This window comes from Parus major, chromosome 18 (genome assembly GCF_001522545.3).
Source record: "Parus major isolate Abel chromosome 18, Parus_major1.1, whole genome shotgun sequence".
Lineage (NCBI taxonomy): Eukaryota > Metazoa > Chordata > Aves > Passeriformes > Paridae > Parus > Parus major.
Window position 1 is genome coordinate 10,745,501 of NC_031786.1, and position 19,215 is coordinate 10,764,715.

General features: G+C 52.5%; 2 protein-coding genes across 3 annotated transcripts in view; one reads left to right on the forward strand and one right to left on the reverse strand.

Annotated features, from left to right (window-relative positions):
- Window positions 1-13,384, forward strand: part of STX8 (syntaxin 8) — a 93,780-nt gene extending 80,396 nt beyond the window's left edge. Inside the window, exons 8-9 of one of the 2 annotated variants that reach the window (XM_015645681.3) lie at window positions 12,036-12,216; window positions 12,591-13,384. In XM_015645681.3, coding sequence (XP_015501167.1) covers window positions 12,036-12,216; window positions 12,591-12,885 — 476 coding nt within the window. In that variant the 3' untranslated portion in view covers window positions 12,886-13,384. Of the gene's footprint in view, window positions 1-6,258; window positions 7,314-12,035; window positions 12,217-12,590 lie in introns of those variants that run through there. The other variant, XM_015645683.2, reaches the window with a different exon arrangement.
- Window positions 13,385-13,579: 195 nt separating this feature from the next.
- NTN1 (netrin 1) overlaps window positions 13,580-19,215 on the reverse strand; it is an 83,752-nt gene continuing 78,116 nt past the window's right edge. The window contains exon 6 of the mRNA XM_015645680.3: window positions 13,580-13,965. Within this exon, the coding sequence (XP_015501166.1) occupies window positions 13,637-13,965 (329 nt within the window). The 3' untranslated portion in view covers window positions 13,580-13,636. The remainder of the gene's footprint in view (window positions 13,966-19,215) is intronic.

A 19,215-nucleotide genomic window follows, 5' to 3' on the forward strand; every position in this document is an offset into this window, starting at 1 on the left:
CCTGTTCCTGTCCCTGCTCCTGTCCCTGCTCCTGTTCCTGCCCCTGCTCCTTGGTGTCCCTGATGTAAGGGAAAGGAAGGCCGAGCATTTGGAGGAAGGACAGTTGGAAACTGTGTGTGTGCTTGTTTAATTAAATAAAAGGGGAAGAAAAATAAGCCACATGCAAAGAAATCCAGTAAGCACATCTGCTGATGACCTTTGGGGCTGGAAAGAGTCTGATGATGGTGTGGGGCCAAGCAAGGAAAGTCTGTGAAGTCACTCCAGAAGAACAGAAGGAAAAACCATGAGGATGTTTCCAGTTTGGGGCTTGTTGGGGGCTGGGTGATCTGCACAGCTCTTCCCACCCCTCAGAACAGGCAGAGTTGGGTTGAGGTTGCCAGTTCTGGGTTGATCTGGGGTTTTGGGGATGGGGAGTCACCTGGTGAAGCTGTTGCCTGCTCTTCATGATGGTGAGTCCAGGAAATGATTTTATTAGCCAGTATTCTTGCAGAAGGTATTCAGGTGTGGATTGCTTTAAAGCTCTCTGGTTCAGCCATTGTCTCAGAGGTACATGAACCATTTCTCCACCATTGTCCTCTCCCAGCTACCTGCTGCTATTTAAAGGAGATACAAATTTAGCTCAAAGTGTTCCCTTTCCCACAGACTTCTCTGAAAGTTAAAACTTGTGACAGTTTAGTTCTTGCTGTGCTCTCTCTTGCCTTGTCTTCAGCTCCAAACAAATGTCTTGCATGTCTCTGAGCTTCTCTTCTGGTGGCTCAGAAGATAAAATAATTCAAATTTCCTAATTTCCACAGGAAACTTACCTTTGAGCTGCCCTTCCTGACTTCTGGTTGTCAGGGCAGTGCAGGAGGCTCAGGAATTGTTTCACAGCCACACAGTCAAATGTGGCCCCTCAAACCATTGGAGCTGAGCCTTCCCAAGGTAGGAGATGACCTTCCCATGGAGCATCAGGGGTGCTGACTGTCAGCAGCAGTCAGAGGCTGTGACCAAAGCCCCGAGCTGTTGGTGAGGTTGGGTTTGTGCCACTCCTTGAAGGAATTTGGGATTTCAGTGCAGTTGTGCTTGGAAGCAGTTCAGGGCATTACCTGGCACATGTCCATAATGTGAAAATAGATTAAAAAAGAAGCGAATTGAAGCATAACAATGGTGGGTTAAGAGAAACACTTATCTCACTTCCCTGCCCTCAGCCAGGCTGCACATGGGGTTTGGAACCCGAAGTTTGGGATTAATTGTAAAGGTTTGGGTATAAACTCACCCCATGCTGCTTCTGGGGCTCATCTGATGTTTGTTTTCTGATAGTGGTGGTTCTCATCCTGCTGGCTTCAGCCACACTTTGCCCACAGCCCCCTCTGACAGTGACCTGAGGGATCTCCAGGCCCTGATCAAAGCTTGTGTTAGCACCAAACTCATCTGTGTGCCCCAGAGGGAATCCTGCCTCCAACCTGAGATGACCAAACCCCACAAAAATGCAATTTCTAGCCTGTGAAATAATGTTGACTGAGGAGTTAATGTACATAAACAAAGTCTGCACCTTTCCCTCAGATAAATCGTTTCTTCAGGTTAATCTGGCCTCGCATGAACAGCTCCAAATGTGCAATAACTCATAGACCAAGAGTATTTTCATCTTACATAGGAATGACCTGTGCTTTTCTTTCTTCCAAATAAGGAATTAATAATGCAATAGTTGTTGTTTCCAACCAGCTCAGCTTTTTTGAGAGGTGTCTTTTTTTCCCTCCTCTAGACCCAATGAAACACGTGAACATTTGGAGCCTTTAATAACCGCTCGCCGAGCCTGGTCTTGATTTCTCTGGGAACTGCCAATGATTTTGATGTCAGGGCTGAGAGGTACAATTGTAGTGTTAAATTTCTCGAGGCAGAGCAGTTGAAAAGGAAGGTCAAAAGCAATAAGGGCCAGGTTCCTCTGGGCGGGCGGGGGTGTTGGGGAAGGAGCGTTTCCCCGGCCCTCTCGCCCAAGAAAACGTTTGGCTGTCACAAAACTAATAAAGAAAAGCCTCCAGAGAGGTGGGTTCAGTGCTGCAGGTGTAGGAATCGGGGCTGTATTTACACACAAGGCAGCTTAATAGCGTGGGATTTCTGCTCAAGTGCTTCTTAATGCAACACAAATTGAATACCCGGCACAGGGAAAATGTTAGAGGGAAAGGATTTTTATGGCTTTTTGGGGGAGAAAGTGTTTGGCTCTTTTCTTTTCTTAGGGAACATAAAGGACAGCAAGATGGATTTCTTGGGGTGCTTGCCATGTGAAAATAGTGCTTTAGGTATGTGCAGAGGGTTCAGAGCCAGCCTCCAGGCTGGTTCTCTGCTGCCTCCAAAAGCAGGGCTTTGAAGGGATTTGGGCAGGGTTTCTGCCATATATCTGGCAACACGGGCTTAAAATTAACTTACTGAAACAGCAGATAAAATTTGGTTTCTTTAAAACTGTGATATTAAATAGAAGTCCTCGAGGAAAGCAGCCAGGCTCTGCAGCTCCTTGCTGAAGCTCCCATCCCTGCCTCTCTGCTGCCCTATAAAACAACGATTATGTGTTTATAAGTTACTGCTCCGTGTCCCTTATAAAAGAAGACTTATTCATAAACTTCTGGATAGAGAGTTCTATGGGAATATAACTTCCTTGGCCTGAACCAAGCTGCTTTTTCCAGATAATGTAATGTTGTACAGGCTCTTTAAAGTCCAAGCATGCTATTTATTATTATTTTATCATCTATAAAAGACACCAGTGTTGGACCTGGGAATGACACTACATTCAAATCAGCAGGAAAGATATGGAAAACCCCAAGGACAGCTGCTGTTCCCAGAAACATTCACTGGCAGGGTGCTGGGGGATGCTCAGGGTGTTGCAGGGCTGCCTTCCCTGCACCTCCTCTCTGCAGGCACAGAGCCAGGGCACTGCCACAGGCACATCTCATTTTTGGGGTGGGATTTGCCAGATGCAAGCTGGACATTGTTGAAATGGGCTTGGATGCAACCTTGCAGCTTCTGAAGCCAGGGCAGAGGACTTGGCCACACACACACACACACAAATGCACATGCCTTGGATTTTATATTTTTTTTAAGGGCTGAAATCAGCATTTACTTCAGTCCCCAGGACCCAACCAGCACGTGGCTGTGTTTGCTCTCTGAATACCCTGAATCCTGATCCCAGGGAGCCATGCAGCTCACCGAGGACAGCCCCATCCCAAGGCTCCAGCCAGGTGCCTTTGGGGATGGGATCACATTGGTCAAACCTGTCCAGAGGAGAGGTGCTCCCTGTGGGTAGGGGCTGCTCCCAGGCTGGAAGGGAATCCCCAGGTGCCCTTGGAGAGGGGACATCACTCCTCACCCCTGCCCTGGTCACTGAGGTACCAGCTGGGGTGGACATTCCTCTCCTGGATGCCCTCCAGGTGGATTTGGACCTCGGGGTTTTGCTTTTCTGTGTGAACCCAAGCTAGAAAGTCGATGGCTGGGGAGTAAATCAGTGGGAAGGGTGTCTGTGAGGAATCCCAAAGCAGTAACCCTGAGAGCTGCCAAATCCTGGGGAGAGGGAATGGCCTGGGGGCTTGGGCTGGTGTGTTCTGTGAACCCCAGCTCCTCTGCTCTCAGGGCTGGACAGAGCAGCTGAGACAGACTAAAGAGCACTATTAGCCTAAATTACATGCAATTTAACCTTTTCTTTCTGTCTTGTATCGGGAAATGGGATTTTTATTTGGAAAAGGTTTGGTGAGATGTGGAGCATTGAATGGCCCTGAGGCAGGGACTGGGGTATGAGCTGAGCTCAGCAGTAACATCAGCCCCTGCAGAGCCACTGAGTGCCAGCATCCCAGGAATGCTGGGGACATCCCCATCCTGCCAGGGAACCAGGAATGTGCTCCCTGCATTCCTGCCCTGCTCCTCAGATCAGCAGCTGGATCAGCAGCTGGATCAGCAGCTGGAGCACTGCCCCAGAGCCTTTAGCAGAGGGAGCTTCAGGAGCATGGCATTTACTCCAGCCTGCTGGAATTGTTTGCTCTGTGATTGCACAGAGATTTCTGTTTCCCACCTTGCCCTGAGAGATGCAGTTTGGGTTTGCATTGCTGGCGCTGTTTCCTTTTGCACAAGAATCTTTTCTTTGTTCTCTTCCGACTCCTGTTAACTTTAAGAATGGCTTTGATTCCTGAACTTCTCTTTGAGGGCTGTTTGTCAAGGGGAATATTTATATTTCATAGCATTTGAGCAGAAAAAGGCAGAGCAGGCAGGGACCTTAGAATGCAGAATTCCTGTCAGATCCTATCCACAGCTTTTGCAGGGAAAGAACGTGAAACACCCAGGTTTAAAACCTTCAGATCCTTCTAATCTTCTGTTCTGTGGTACAGGGGGGAAGAAATGTGTGTAACATCTGGTCTGTATCATGCAAGAGGTGCTTTGAGACGTGTGTGCTCCTGGTTTGGGGTCCCTGGATCAGCAGCTCTGCTGCTCCCACCTCAGCTGGGACAAGGACAGCACTTGGCTTTTTGGCTCCAGGTTTTTAATGCCAGTCTTTTTTTAGGAGTGAAAGGAGGTTTATTTCATTTTGCTGTCCCCTCTCTCAGTGCCCTGACTGAGCCCTGCAGTTCCCTCACTCAGCATTGCCCATTAGCAATTCTTTATTAGTCCCCCACCTTCCCCTCTTCCTGCTGAGGAATAATTTGGGGTTTATGTGCAGTTTTTCTTGGGACTCGTCAAAGAATAATTACACCCCATTAAGTCCCCTCTGTATCATTACTAATTCACACCTATGGAGTATTTTCCAAGCAGCTGATCTCGGTTGTCTCTTAATTGCTGCAGTCCATAAACTCTGTTACGCTGAAACTGTGTGAAGGATTTGCACCCTCTAAAACTTCTCCCTCCAGTGCAAAACATAACAGAGAATCGGAATGTGGTAGCTTTATCAGATCTGACTTCTTCCCTGTTTAGGCAAATTATTTGCTTCTGGCTCTGTTGAAAACTCCATAATGTATATTAAGGTGTAAAAAATACGAGACTGAAAGGGTGAGAAAGTCGTGGCTGTTCAGTCTGGGGAAGAGAAGGCTCCAGGGAGAGCTCAGAGCCCCTTCTGGGGCCTGAAGGGGCTCCAGGAGAGCTGGAGAGGGACTGGGGACAAGGGATGGAGGGACAGGACACAGGGAATGGCTTCCACTGCCAGGGGACAAGGTTAGATGGGATCACAAATGGTTTCAGCTGAGCATTAAAGAAAAAAATACTGTTGGTGGCAACTCTTATTTCCCTGGAAAAAAAAAATAAATCCTGGCCCCCTGGCAGGGGAACAGTTTCTGCACAGAAAACATGACACTATTTACAAAAAGCAGTGTCTAATATCCTTTTCCAGCTTGGAAAGAGGAGTTTATTTCAATACATCCTTTTTTTAATTGGCATGAGCTGGACTTGTAAATACTGTAAGTGGTTGAGTAATAGTCCTCAGTGAGCAGAGGAAGGGACAGATTTTCTGCTCTTGGAACCCTCTGTATTCCCTCAGCTCAGGCAGGGAGACAGCACGCAGCAGATACTGAACACAAATAAAAGCCTCTTAATTAAAAGATCATTTAAGCCCAGGGAATGCCCATGGGTGTGATGCCACTGCCCAGCACAGGGATCCAGCTGGGTGAGGAGTTTGTTTATTGGGGGTGGTTTGGGAGGTGGATCCAGAATGTTCTCACTAAAACATTTCTCCCTTTCCTCTAAAAAATGGGAGAGAAAGGGGAGAGTTCCTGCTGAGAAACGGGAATTAGGGGAAGAGGATATCATCTTGTAAAATCTCATTTGTCATTAACTTCTGCAGGGATCCAGTGGGTTTTGGGGCAGGATGGGGCACACGGAGCCACGGGCAGAGGTGGGGCAGAGCACTGTGGGATCTCTGTTTCCCCAGGTCAGGTACATGCCTGAGAGCCCAGCTCTGCAGAGTTCTGTCTGAAAGCAGGAGCACTTTGTGTTGGAAACAATTTCCTGGCGCAGTTTGGATTTCCTCCTCACTAATCCTTTGCCCCGGTGGGATGGTACAGAGAGATTCCAGCAAAGCCCAAGTGGCCTGGCTGTGAGTTAAACATCCCTTGATGGCAGATGTTGGGGTGGGAAGATACCCCACAGGCACTGCTGGATTTGAAGGGTCAGGAGGAGAAGGAGCCGCTCTGCCAGCCTGGGGTTTGGGTCTGTGCTCAGGGCCTGGCAGGGGTGGGCAGGGGGAATTTAATCACAGAAACCCATTTGTAAATGAGAAAGGCAGCAGCCTAATCCTTGTTGTGTCTCCTGCAGGGATGCTGGTGGTGATCGTGCTGCTGCTCATCGCCATCGCCGTGGTCGCGCTCTGGCCCACGGGTTAACCCCAACCCCGCCGGAGCAGCTGCTCCACGGGAGCACCAGGGCTCAAGGGAGGCTCCTGCCATGTGCAGGGACCTTCTGTGCTGGGAATAAACTCCATCCTTGGGAAGAAACTCCATCCTTGGGAAGAAACTCCAGAGCTGGGAATTCACTCCACAGCAGCAGGCTGAAGCAGCGTCCACCAGACATCCACTCTCCTTGGAGCACAGCTCAGGAGCTCTGTGGGATCTGGAGGATGGCAGTGGGAAAAGAGGATTTCATCCCACTCTTCCCACCTTCCTCTGGCACTCAGGCAGCTGCAGCTGTAGGATGGAGCCACCTCTCCTGCATCTGCACCTGGGGACACGCTGCTGCTGCTGCCCTGCCCATCTCCCTGAGCTCAGACATCCCAGGCCTCCAAACACCGAAATCCTGGAGTGCTCTGGAGAACAGCAATGCTCCCCTGCTTTGGGATCCCTTCTTCTGAGAGAAAATGCTCCATGGTTTCCAAGGAATAGCCTTGGGGAATGACTGCACTTGGATTCTCACAGCATGGGAAGCAACAGCCCTGCAGGACTGCTGTGGGCTGCCCAGAATCGCTGGAGACTGGGTCAGTGCTCAGCTCATGGGGGAAGTATTGATCTCCAGGGATAGTTATTGGTGAGTTATTGATCTCCAGGGATGGGAGTTAAGCAGCAGCAGGACTCAGCCCAGCCTGTGAGAGTGGAGAGCTTTGCCCTCTGTGCTCCCCAGGGGCTCTGCCAGCCTGGCCTCGGGACATGCACCAGAATTAACGTCCTCACTGAGCTCTGTCTCTTCCTTTGACAGCTTCTTACACCCTTCAACAGCTGAGAGAAAGGGTTACCTATTTCAAAACTAATGAAAAAGAAGTATTAAATGTTTGCTTCTGGCCAAGAGAATAATTATTTTGTTACACATGCTGGTTTGATTTCAGGATTAATAGAGCAAGCAATAAGTACTGATTAAAGCTGATCCATTTATATACAGTTTCTCTGCCTGAGGGTTTATTGTTTCTACTCTCTTGTGTTGTCTGTGAATGATTTATCCAACGCTGCTATATCCTGAGAGCTGGTCTGGAGAAGGAAAAGAGCAATTTCTGTCAGGCTTTGTGTGTATTATGACAGATCTGTGAGATTGGCAAGGGCTGGCCCTCACCTGCACTGGTGGTGTCTCCTTTCACAGCTCTCACCTGGCTTTGGCACTCATTTCCCTGTGCCCACACAGCACATCCAGCACTGCTGTGGGAGGTGGGAACCAGGCTGTCCTGCTGCTGGCTCCCCTCTTGACTGGCACAAATCCCTTTTGCCCTTCTGGGCTCGGTTTCCCCAGACTGGGACTTGCCCCCTTTGTTAAAGGTTTGGTAAGTGCAGGTCACCTTCACTCATCTCCTTGCAGGGTCCAGGTGTTGGCTGGAGTCTGGAGCCCAGCTCCAGGCTCTGAGGATGAGAGCCATGGAAATAGGTGGAGTTTTGCAGGAAGCAGAGGTAGGGAGCTCATGGGACACATGGAATACACGGAATCCCAGAATGATTTGGATGGGAAGGACTTCAAATCCCATCCAGTGCCACCACTGCCATGGGCAGGGACACCTTCCATAGCTCCAAGGCCTGTCCAGTCTAACCTTGAACATCCCCAGGGATCCCCAGGGATGCACGGGTGCTGCAGTGTCCTGCAGCTGTGGGAGCTGTCCCCTGGAGCCAGAGAGTGTTTCCCTGTCTTTGTGCTCCTGGGGAGGGCATGGGGGTGACAGAGAGGAACTTGGTGGCGAGAAAGGCCCTGAGATCCAGCTGTGCCCCCTCCAGCTTCAGCCAGGGCTCTGTGCCCGTGCTCAGCCTGTCCTCAGCACTCAGAGCTGCAGGAGAGACTGGAGGTTGGAGCTCCTCCAGAGTCTTCCATGTGCTCTGCTGGAGAAAACCCTGGAAGCCTTTACAGTGCAGCCCAGGCTGTGCCTGGCCAGTTTTCTTGTGGAGATGCTTCAGCGTGTGGCTGTCACAGAGGGCAGGGACAAACAGAGGTGGTCTCATGTCCTCTGGTTTTCAAGTGGCAGGGCAGGGGTTCATGGATGAACCTGAGTTGATGAGTTCATTGTTGATGTCAGATTCGAAATGGAGCTTTAGGCAGGGCTGCTCCAGCTGGAAACGAGGAAAGGCTTTGGAGAGGAGATCCAAATCTGTGCATTCCTGCAGCTCTGTGAGGGAGTGACACCAGGAATGCTTCTGGAGCTGTTCCTCAGCAGCAGCCTCTGAGCCCAGGGCTGGATTCCACTCCCAGCTCTGGAGCAGCCCCGTGGATCTTCAGTGGCAGCAGGAGAGCAGCAGGGTTTGTTCAGATGAGACCACGGGCCTGGGCTAATTAAAGCTGTCAGTTCTGGAGGGAATTCCGGCTTTGTTTGAATTCCCAGGACACGCAGGATGGACGTGTAGCTCATCCTGATCAATGTTCCACAGGGACTTTGTTCTGGCCGAGGTTTTCAGAGGTCCCTTCTGACCCGCTGGGTCCTCCCAACACATTTTTCCTGTGAGCGCCTGGGAAGGATGGAAACTCCAGGATTTGCTCGTTGTGCTGGTGAACAAAGAGGTTCTCAGCCTTGCCCTTTAGGTAACATTTAAAGTGTGGTGTGGGTGAGGAATTTTATTAAAAAGCAGTGGATTTGGCAGCGCTCTGCTGTGTGCAGGGAAGCTTTTCTGTCTCCCTGCCCCACTAAAGAAAAAGAAAGGTTAAAATACGAGAGACGCCGGGGTTTGGCTCTGAGCAGCGGCGGTGGAGAAGCCAACCTGGAGTGGCTTCTGCAAGAAAAGAACCTCCTGGAATGTGCCCAGAGACACCCCAGGTGTCGCCTTCCCTGCCACCTCCTCCATTTCTCTGCTGCAGGACGTGCTCAGGAGTTCAGCTGCTTCCAGCTACAGTTTCATCAAAACTCCCAGGGCTGGGGGCAGGTCTGGTGTGTGCAACAGGGATGTCCCAGTGCCCTGGGAAAAATCCCCACCTTCTGCATGAGAACAGGCATCATTTTGGAAGGCTGCTGGGCATTTTCACATGCCCTGATTCCTGGTGTGAGCTCGGTGCGTGGATGGCTCCTCTCCCACACTGCTGCCTGGTGGGACCAAGCTGGGAAAACCACTCCAGGTCCAGCCCTCCGTGGGAAAAACCTCATCCCCCTCTTTCCAGAGCCACTGTGTCACCTCTGGACAAGTGGCCACCTGCAATCTGGGAAGCCCATTTGCCCCTCAGAGCAGAGGGCTGGCACTTGTGTCCCATTTGTCTCTGCAATAAAGATCTGAGATTTCCGCCCCCCATGATGTTTTTGGATTCATAAATTCCCGGCACTGCTGAAGGCTCAGGTCAGCTGGGCTGACCCCAGCACTTGGCAGCACCTTTTGCTTGGATTTTTGTCCCTGGAAATGTTTTGCTGCCTCAGTTCCCCCCACCTCCATCTCTCCATGTGTCGGTGCCACCATCCTTGCCTGGGCTGGGCTCCAGCAGCGCTGACCCCGCTGATCCTGGGATGGAGCTGATGGAGCCCTGAGCCCTGCAGAGGACGGGCAGGAAGGGCCAGCACTGCTGAGCAGCCTCTGGACGGGACAGAAATGGGTCCAGAGTGGGGTTGGCAGCTTTCCTGACTCTGAACTTGGGCTGTCCCCACACCTGTCCCCCAGCTGTGGCTGGGGTCCCACTGCAGGGCACAGCTGAGCCCACAGGGGCCGGTGGGGACCCCCCATGTCACCCACCCACGGTGACCCCTGTCCCCAAGGCCTTGTGGCCACTGCCTGGGGGTGCTGGGCAGGGACAGGGCTGGGGCTGCCAGTCACAAAGAGCTGACAGAGCTAGGGGGTGGAGGGGACACCGGCACTTCCTTGCCCAGGTCCTTGTCCCACAGGCTCACTGAGCAATGGGGTGGGAAGAAGCAGAAATTCCTGGAGATTTTTACAGTTTACAAGAGTTTATTCAACTGGTTTCTGACTTTAGTTCTACCGAGGGGGTGCTGAACAGTTACAAGCTCCTTCGGGTCAATTACAGCCAATCTAATGAACAAACAAACAAAAGGGGAGAAAAAAAGGGAAAAAAAGAAACAACTCGGAAAAACAATAAGAAAATCCACAACTTTTTCACGTGTCATTAAATATATTCATATATAATAACCATAATATATTAGTATGCATTGTAAAGAAACATCGCCCAAAGCAATCTGCCATGGTCATAACTAAACAACATTTACAGTTCAAGATATTAACAGAAATAATAAAATAAAAAATAAAAAAAAAAAAGATTTGACAAAAAAAAACCAACCCCAAAACGAACACAGGTTTGTGAGGGGGTGAGGCAGGGCGGGGAGGGGGCACAGACACGACGGAACGAACAGAAACGAGACCAAGCGACTTCTGTCGGGTGCTACGGTCAGTGATGATTGTTTTGGCATTTCAGCTGCTCTCTGAAGCCTCTCTGCAGGCACCAGAGCCCCTTCCTGGCCACCCCACTGTCCTCGGGGTCCCCACTCCTGTCCCCAGGGCGATGGGTGGGCACTGGGTTCTTTGCTGTCCTCCTGGAGATGTCCTAGAGCAGGGCTGGCTGCACCTCTGGACCCCGAAATGGGGCTGCTCTGCCCTGCCAGCAGAGGCTGTTCCAGTTGCACCAGTTCCAGCAGCAGCTCCTGCAGGTCAGGAGCACATGAAGGGCACGGGGTGGAGTCAGGGGCTTTGCTTGGTCTGACTGGAAAGCACAAAACTCCAGCAGGAGTGGAGGGACAGGTCCTGGTGGGACAGGCTGGGGACTTCCCTCCTGTGCCAGGATCCAGGTGTTGTGCCAACTCATTTCCTTCTGAGTCCCCAGGTTCTGTCAGTGCCTGGAGGGGTCTGGCTGTGGGATGTGGGGGTGGGGGGTCTTCTGCAGCCTCCAGGACGAGTAGGAGCAGGGAAGGGGCTGGAGGGTGTCCCTGGGGGGTTTGGGGTGTCCAGGCCGTGCTGGGGAGGGTGGCTGTGCTTGACAAGGCTGGAAACTGGGAGTGTTGGGTGTCCAAGTTTGCCATGGGCAGTTCCTGAGTCCCCATGTCCCCTGGCCTTTCCTTCCTGCTCTCCATGAGAACTGGCTTTGGGTTGGCTTCTGTTACTTTTGGGCACCATTTGAAGGTTGGAGACGTCTCGGTTCCCTGGGGATGTGCTGTCCCCAGCTTTGGGGCTCCCTGGCAGCAGCTGACTGCAGGAGAGCATCCAAGCCCCATTTGGGGACTTTAAGTCTCCATTTAGACACTTGAGGTCAGATTTTATCCTTCAGAACCTGGTGGCTTCACTTCCCTTGGCTGCAAACCCATCAACTCTCCTTGAGCTCTGAGATAAGGAAAACCAAGTCCAGTTTGGGAAAGGGGAGAAAACACAGACAGGGGAGGTGTGGGGGGAGTTGCTTGATGTGCAGGGTGGAATTTTTCTCCTAACACCCAGATTAATTCTGGGGGCCTTGTGGTGGCAGGGGAGGCTCAGCAGAGCTGGATCCCTCCGGGTGCTGTCTCCAGCAGTCCTGGGAGCCTCCTCTTTGCACCTATTTACATGGCTGCCCTGCTTTATGGTGGTTTATGTCATTATATAAATATTGTCAATTGCTATAAAACAAGGCAAAACCACTGGAAAATGTCATAAAAGAGATGTTTCCAAGTTTCCTAAAAGGAAAAATATCGGGTTGGTTTTGCTTTTCATAGCGACTAATGTTTGCTTCTCCTCCAGGTACCGTCCTGCCCTCCCTGCCTTCCTGCCCCAGCTATTCCCGGTCTCCATGGATGAGGTGGAATTGGATATTCCCATTCCCCATGGGCTGGTGTGGCAGGGGAGCAGCCTGGCACAGAGCTGGCAGCTCCAGAGCCAGTCCTGCCCACAGGGTGCCCCCAGGAAGATGCTCCAGCCTGAGGTGAGGCAGCCTCTACTGTGCTCAGTGCATAAATGACTGGAAATTGGGAATTTTCAATTGGCTCTTTCTCCCCCCAGCAGAAGGAGGAGAGCTCCAGGTGGGTCACATCTTGCTCCTGGTTGAGACCCCTTCCCTGGGCCGGTCCCTGCCCTGTGTGGGCTCTACTCCAGCCAAGCCTCAGAGCTCTGCACTGGCCCCACTGCCCATGGGGACAGTCCCTGGCACCCTCTGCTCCCCACTTTGTCTCCAAGCCCTTTCACAGGGGTCTCAGGGGGATGCAGCTCCAGAGAGAGCGAGGGCAGAGCTGCTGTGGGTTTGGGAGAGCTGCCTGAGTCTGGGAGTGAAAGCAGCCAGGACCTTGGTGTCACCTACAGGGATTTTCTACCATCTGAGGGTTCCTGGTGTGCTGACAGCAGCAGAGGGGACCAAGCCCATGGAGGAGGTTCAGGGGTGGCCACAGTGGAGATTCAGGAACTGAGACTGGCAGGATCTTCCAGGGCACTTCGTGGGAACTGCACGCCGACTCATTCTTTGTCAGGTCTGGGTGTTTCCTTGGGGATCCTGGTTACTGACTCCTCACCTGTGAATGGGTGGCTGGAGGGGGACAGGGCACGCTGTGGGCTCACACTCCAGTGTGCTGGGGGCAGCATCCTCAGGGTCAGGGGCTGAGCACGGAGCCATTCCCAGAGTTATGCACAGCAGAAGTCACCCATGAACATTGTCCCCTTGTGGCTGTGCCTACTGTGGGCCCAGAGCATCATCACAGCTGGAGACCTCGGCCGCCCCAGGCACCATCAGTGGGTGGTGGCCACGGCTGTCGGATACCAAAGGCCTCCAAGACCCCGTCCGCCGATCCTCGGCTCTGTCCTCAGCAAAAGTCTCGGTTTAGTTTCCTCTACAAGAACTGTCTCCGTCAGCCTAAGTTGCAAATACGTATTTTGGGGATGGGGGGTTAATTTCCAGCGGTGCTGTTGATTAGTTTCTTACAGGGTGGATGTGCCCATGCCGTGCTTTGGAGGCAGCAGATGTTGGCAGCTGGAAGGCAGTTTGGTGGCTCTGAGTTCTTCAGCAATGGGGCAGGAGCGAGCTGGGGGGCCCCAGGTGCTGCACGCCCGCACGCCACTCGTGGGTTCTGTCCATGCGTGCAATCGGGTTTTGTTTGGTCCTCTTGGGTTCTGTTGGGTTCTGTTGGGTTTTCTTGGGTTCTGTTGGGTTTTCTTGGGTTTTCTTGGGTTTTTTTGGGTCCTGTTGGGTTCTGTTGGGTTTTGTCTTCCCTGGAATACGAGCTGCAAGCCCAGTCCCCCCCAGCCGTGGCCGCTGTCCCCCTGTCCCCCCAGCCCGCCCTGGCAGCCGGTCCCTGCCCGCCCCAGCTCTACACAAAGCAGCATGCACAGTCAGTCTCTCCTCTCCTCCTCCTCCTTTAGGCTTTCTTACACTTCCCCTTCTTCTCCCGCTGCTGGAACTTCCGGAGCCGCCGGGCCCACGTGTCCCGCCACTGGATCACCAGGCTGGTTTTGTCCGCAATGATGCCGCTCTGGTCGGGGGAGTCCTCGTTGTTGCCCAGCAGCAAATATTTCTTCATGGGCTTGATTTTGGGGCACTTGCAGGCTATGTCCTTGGAGTGGATCCACAGGGTCTGGTCTCCGCGGCGGATCCGGTTGCTGCCTTGTTTGTAGACAGAGATGATGTTCACCGTGAACTTCCACCAGTCCGCGTTCTTCTCTGCTTTCAGGACGTGGATCTGGACAGCTGGAAAACAGCAACACACAGGCAAGAGAGGAAAACACGTTACTGTTTGGGCTGGTGAGGAGAAAATCAGCTTCAAGCCTTACCTAATGGGTTATGTGAGGAAGAGGGATTTTGCAGCAGCCAGGGGTTGTGGATGACCCAAAATGCTGCCCCCAGGCCATCCCCAAGAACAGGAGCAGTCAGTGCTGCATCTGAGGGTCCCAGCAAAGCTTCCAAGAGCACCAAAGGCTTGGGAGATGCTCTCCAGCTCTGTGTCTGGCAGAGTCACAGAAACCTCTCTGCAAGTGTTAAATGGCAGCACTGGGCTCCAAGGAGATCTCCTGGTGTCCTGGCAGAGGACTGGGAGACCACCAGCCCCCACAGCCAGACTGAGGTGGGATGACAACTCTGATCCCTGCACAAGGTGATGATGATGATGATGGTGGTGGTGATGATGATGATGATGATGATGATGACGTTTTCCAAGCCCATGGCTGATGCTGTGTAACCTCCTCTGTAGCCATGAACTGAGGAAACCTCAGCCCTCCACCACTCCAGCCTTTGCTCTTTCCTGGAATTGGGCTAAAAATCAGCTTCCAGGAAAATACTTTCCCCAGGCAGGGCCTGCCCATCCCTCCTGGGTGTGTTTGCCAGCTGTGGGATGAGGAATTCCCACCAGAGGGAAATCCCAGGTGAGGATGGTCTGGCTGGCAGAGCAGGAAGGGGCCAGGCTCTGCACAGGCTGGCACAGCACAACCACAAAGAGCTTTTTTAACCAAATCATTGAGCTTTTCCCTTTTTCCCCACTCTTCCCTCCATGCCCTGGGAGCTATAACCCCCTGCCCATTCACCTGCCTGTCTCAGCTGCCTGGCTGAGCCCCAGTGGGGCCAATCCTATTTGTATAAATCAACAGAGGGAGAAGAAAGTCCCAAAACCTCAGGGAAAACTCTGCCATTTGCCTTGTAACAGTCCAGTTTTCCCCCCTGGGTTGGTGGTGAAGGAGCATCCCCCTGCCTCTGAAACCAAGTGATTCCAGACTCTGGGAGGAAGCAGAGCTCTGCAGCCTAGCACAGCTTTTTAACACGTTGCAAAATATATGGGGTATATTTCTTCAGAGCATGTCATGGAGGCCAGATGCTTTCATTAAAAAAAAAAAGGGAAAAAAGGGAAAAAAAACAACCCTAAGCTCTGACTGTGTATTTCCCTGTCTGGTGTGAAGGTAACAAAATGTGAAGAGTAGCCAACTTTTATTTTTTGGAAACAAATCTTTCCAAAAAAGCTTAAACCTTTGACCTGCCTGGGTCCACACTGACAAAATGGAGAAAATGAATGAAAAGGAACTGGAGAGAGGTGGTTACAGGAAACTCTGCTCTAAAACACACAGTCTGTATTTTTTTTTTATGTCAAGGCCCCCGTCTCTTATTTTTTCCCATTTTATTAATGAAGTGGAAGGAGTGAAATCTTTGAGGAAGGCTTGGCTGGCGCAGCCACAGCTGCCTGCCCTGACAGCCAGATTTCTGCCCATAGCTTCACATCCAGTTCCTCCTGAGCTGGGTTTGGAGCCCAGCTTTAGTGGTGCTTGCCTGGGTATTTCAGTGGTGGGGTGGGACCAGCACCTCCAGCGTCTCCCAGGGGACACAGGACACGCAGAGAGGCAGGAATGGGCCAGGGTGAATTTTTGGAAGCCCAAGCTGGTTCCCCTGGGGAAATCACCAGGGATTTAAGGACTCCCTTCCCATGAAGGAAGTTTCAGTCCCTTCCAGATTTGGGGCTCTGGCTCAACTGTGTCCCCCCAATCCAAAGCTGGCTTTGGGGCTTGGTGCTGTCCTTCATCTGCCCTCTCCTGGGACAAAGCTTGGCTTTGTGCTGAGCTGCTCTCACTTGGCTGATGTTCCCATGGAAGCCCTGCCCTCAGGTCTACCCCTGGAAAAACATCCCTGGCTGAGCCTCTGGGGCAGCAGGAGGTGAAGGTTCCTCATGGGGATGGTTCTCCTTGCTGTGGTCCCCTGGAGCAGGAGAACAAAGCCAAAGGAGCAGCAGCTTCCATGGCTCCAGCTGGGGCTGGTGACACTGGTTTCAGTGAGGATGGGCTCTGGTCCACACTGGTTTCAGTGAGGATGGGCTCTGGTCCACACTGGTTTCAGTGAGGATGGGCTCTGGTCCACACTGGTGACACTGGTTTCAGTGAGGATGGGCTCTGGTCCACACTGGTGACACTGGTTTCAGTGAAGAGGGGATCCAGCCCAGCTCCTGATCCCACTGGTGCTTTGTGCCTGCTCTTCCCTGACCTTTGCAAACTTTGGGCAGCTGAGCCTCAGGGGGAATCTGGAGCTGCTGCACCCCAGGCACTCCCAGAGTTCCAGAGATTTCTCCAGGTTCACTTCCCTGCAGCCTGCTCTGCTCCCAAGGGAGCTCTCAGGCAGCAAAGGGGCCTGGGGAGCTGGGGGGCAGCTGGGGCTGCCCCATGAACCATATCCCACCTGACACTGATACTCCTGAACCTCAGATCCCACCTGGCTGGTGCCTTCCAGCTCTCAGCACACGATGGTTCTTTGGCAGAAGAAGGTGAACAAGTGCCCTCAGGCTGTGGGAGGGCAGGGGGGGTCCCTGGTCCTCTCCTGCACCCCCAGAGCTCAGGGATGCCCCTGGCTCTTCCAGGCCTGGCTGGGAGCCTCCAGCCACAAGAAAGCCCCAAAGGCTGCAAGCTGGAGATAGCCCAGGGGTGGATGGTTTGATGTTAATAAAAACAAATCCCAGCCCAAAGCCTCAAAACAACGTTTTGGGCAGGGCAGCTGCTGAAGGCTGAGAGCAAAGCAGTGCCTTGCAGAGATTCAGAGATTGTGAGTCAGAGCCCCAAAATCCTGAGGCTGCCATCAAAGGAGGGAAGCTGGGGAAAACCTAATTATTTCATTCTTTTTTTAATTCACATTTGGGGTTTGTGATAAATCCCATGAGTTCAAGGCTTCCCCTGCTAAGGCTGACTCAGGGCTGGGCTGCAGGGCCAAATCTGTGCATCCTCTTGTGGAACCCTGGAATTTCACACATACCCCATGCACAGACCTGTCTGTGGGAGCTGCAGATCTGGGAACCATCACAGTGCTGGCCCCTGGGAAAGAGCCCAAGGAGTGGCAGTGGGAACAGAGCAGTTTGAGGGTATTTAATATGGCCAGGTGGAAGGGGGTGCTGGGGACAGCGGTGGCAGGCCCAGATGTCCCAGTGCAAGGCAGGGGTTTCCAAAGGCTTGGCTCCCCTCTCACTGCACAAGTGGAGTGCAGTCCATGTGGATTTTATTCCAACCAACAGCAAAAGGTGACCCCGACACCATCTGGGTTTGGGAATGTAAAGGGCTGTCTCCTCGCTGGAGCAAAGTGCTAAAATGTGAATTTTTTTTCCCCCCCTTTTTTTCAGGTTTTAATTTATTTGGCAGCGGCTTTGCCTCGCTCCAGTTGCCAATTTCCTACTGGTTTAATATTGGAGATTTATGATCCCTAATCCCTGGGTGTGCCCTGCTGCTGGGGGACCCCTCACTGCCCCAGCTCTCTCCCTCAGCACGTGGCTCCAGCAGGGATTGCTCAGCTCCAGGGATGGGATTTCTCCACCTTCCAAGCAGTGGAAGGGGCTGTGAGTGCCAGGGTTGGTGCTTCCCCCTTGCCTCGGCTTTTTTTTGGGATTCAGGTTTTTTTCTCCCCCCTCCCTCCCTCTTTTCAAGCTGCCTTTTGAAAACACGTTTTGCTTTTTTCCAGCAGCCCCTGCCAAGCTCCTCTCGACAAAGGGGGTGACTAAGAGAAGGCTCCACTGAAGGAAGGATTTTTTTACTTTTTTTTTCCAAGAAAGGGCAAAGTGAGCAGATGATCTCACCTTTCGGATGAGGATTCTGTTCCCTCCCCAGTGCTGGGATGGGGATGCAGGGCCGACACGGGAGCTATGCCTGGGACCACAGTGCTGGTACAAAAACGTGCCAGCATCATCCGTGCAGGACCGGGCCCTGCTGCAGCACAGGCAGCTCAGAATCAGCGGCAAAACGGAGATGGAAAAGCACCAGGTTTCCTCAACCAAAGTCACACCCCACGGAGAGCGGAAAGATCCCCAAAATCGGGAGGAAAATGTGGTGCCTGAGGGGCTAAAGGATGTTCACACCTCACCCGGATCAGCATCACCTGCTCTCATCAAATCCCCTCTCCTTTTGGGACTCTCCACGCTCAGTGGCTTCAGCCGGAATCCCTTTTGCTTTCCCGGGATTTAACTGCCCCCACCCCAGCAAACCCTTCCTCTCTTCCTGCTTTTCTGGGAGCTGAGTGGCCCTGCGCTCCCCCACGCAGCCAAAATAAACCCAGGAAAAGCTTTTCTGCCTCTGTTCCTGCCTCCCCCCGTCCCTGGATCTCCCGGCTTGCCCTCCCCTCCTTCTGTTTCACTCCAAATATTTGCACCCAAACCCATCTCGCGGGGGGAAAAAAGCCCAAATTAAAATAAAAAGAAAAAAAAAAAACCCACACCACAAACCCGACAAAAACAAACAGATACGAAAAATAAATAAGGGAAAATATCCCCTTTGAAAGGCTGAATGAAGCGGGGAGCTAAAAAGCCCCATTGAGGAGCGGGGCGGATGATAGCTCCCGATTGAGCCCGCGGGAGAAGGAACTCTGTTCAAGCTAATTAGGGCCTTTTAGGACATTCAGCCCAGCGATGCCAGCAGAACGGTGAGGAAAAGAGCCTCCTAATTGGCTTCCTGCTGGGGTGTCAGTCCCAAAGTCTTTATTATCCCTCCCTGCACCTTTTCAACCCTTTCTTCCCTCCCTGGCCCTGCTGCAAGCCTGGGCTGCCCCGGCATCGCTCACCCCGCTGCCTCACCACCCTGGTCTGTCCTCAAAACACGAATTTGCCCCGGCTTTGGGGGACCCTTCCATGGCCAGGAGGGTCGGGTGGGAGCACCCCGGGGCCAGCACTGGAACAGTGTCCCCGCAGCTGAGCCAGCCCCAGCAATCGGCTCTGGCTCACTGGGGAGGCTGCACAAGTGATGCCGAGTGAGAAAAGAGAAGGAAAAGCTCTTTGCAGCTCCCCTAATCACCGCTCCAGCGGCATCTCTTCCCTGCTGACTGCTCCCTGCCTGGGACACCTCTGGAGCCACCCACACCTCCCCAGGGTCTGCTGGAGCCCACAGGGCAGCCCTAAACAAAACCGAGTGTGGCACCCAAACCTCCAACAGATCCAAATGTGAGAGTTACCCAAACCTCCAACAGATCCGAATGTGAGAGTTACCCAAACCTCCAACA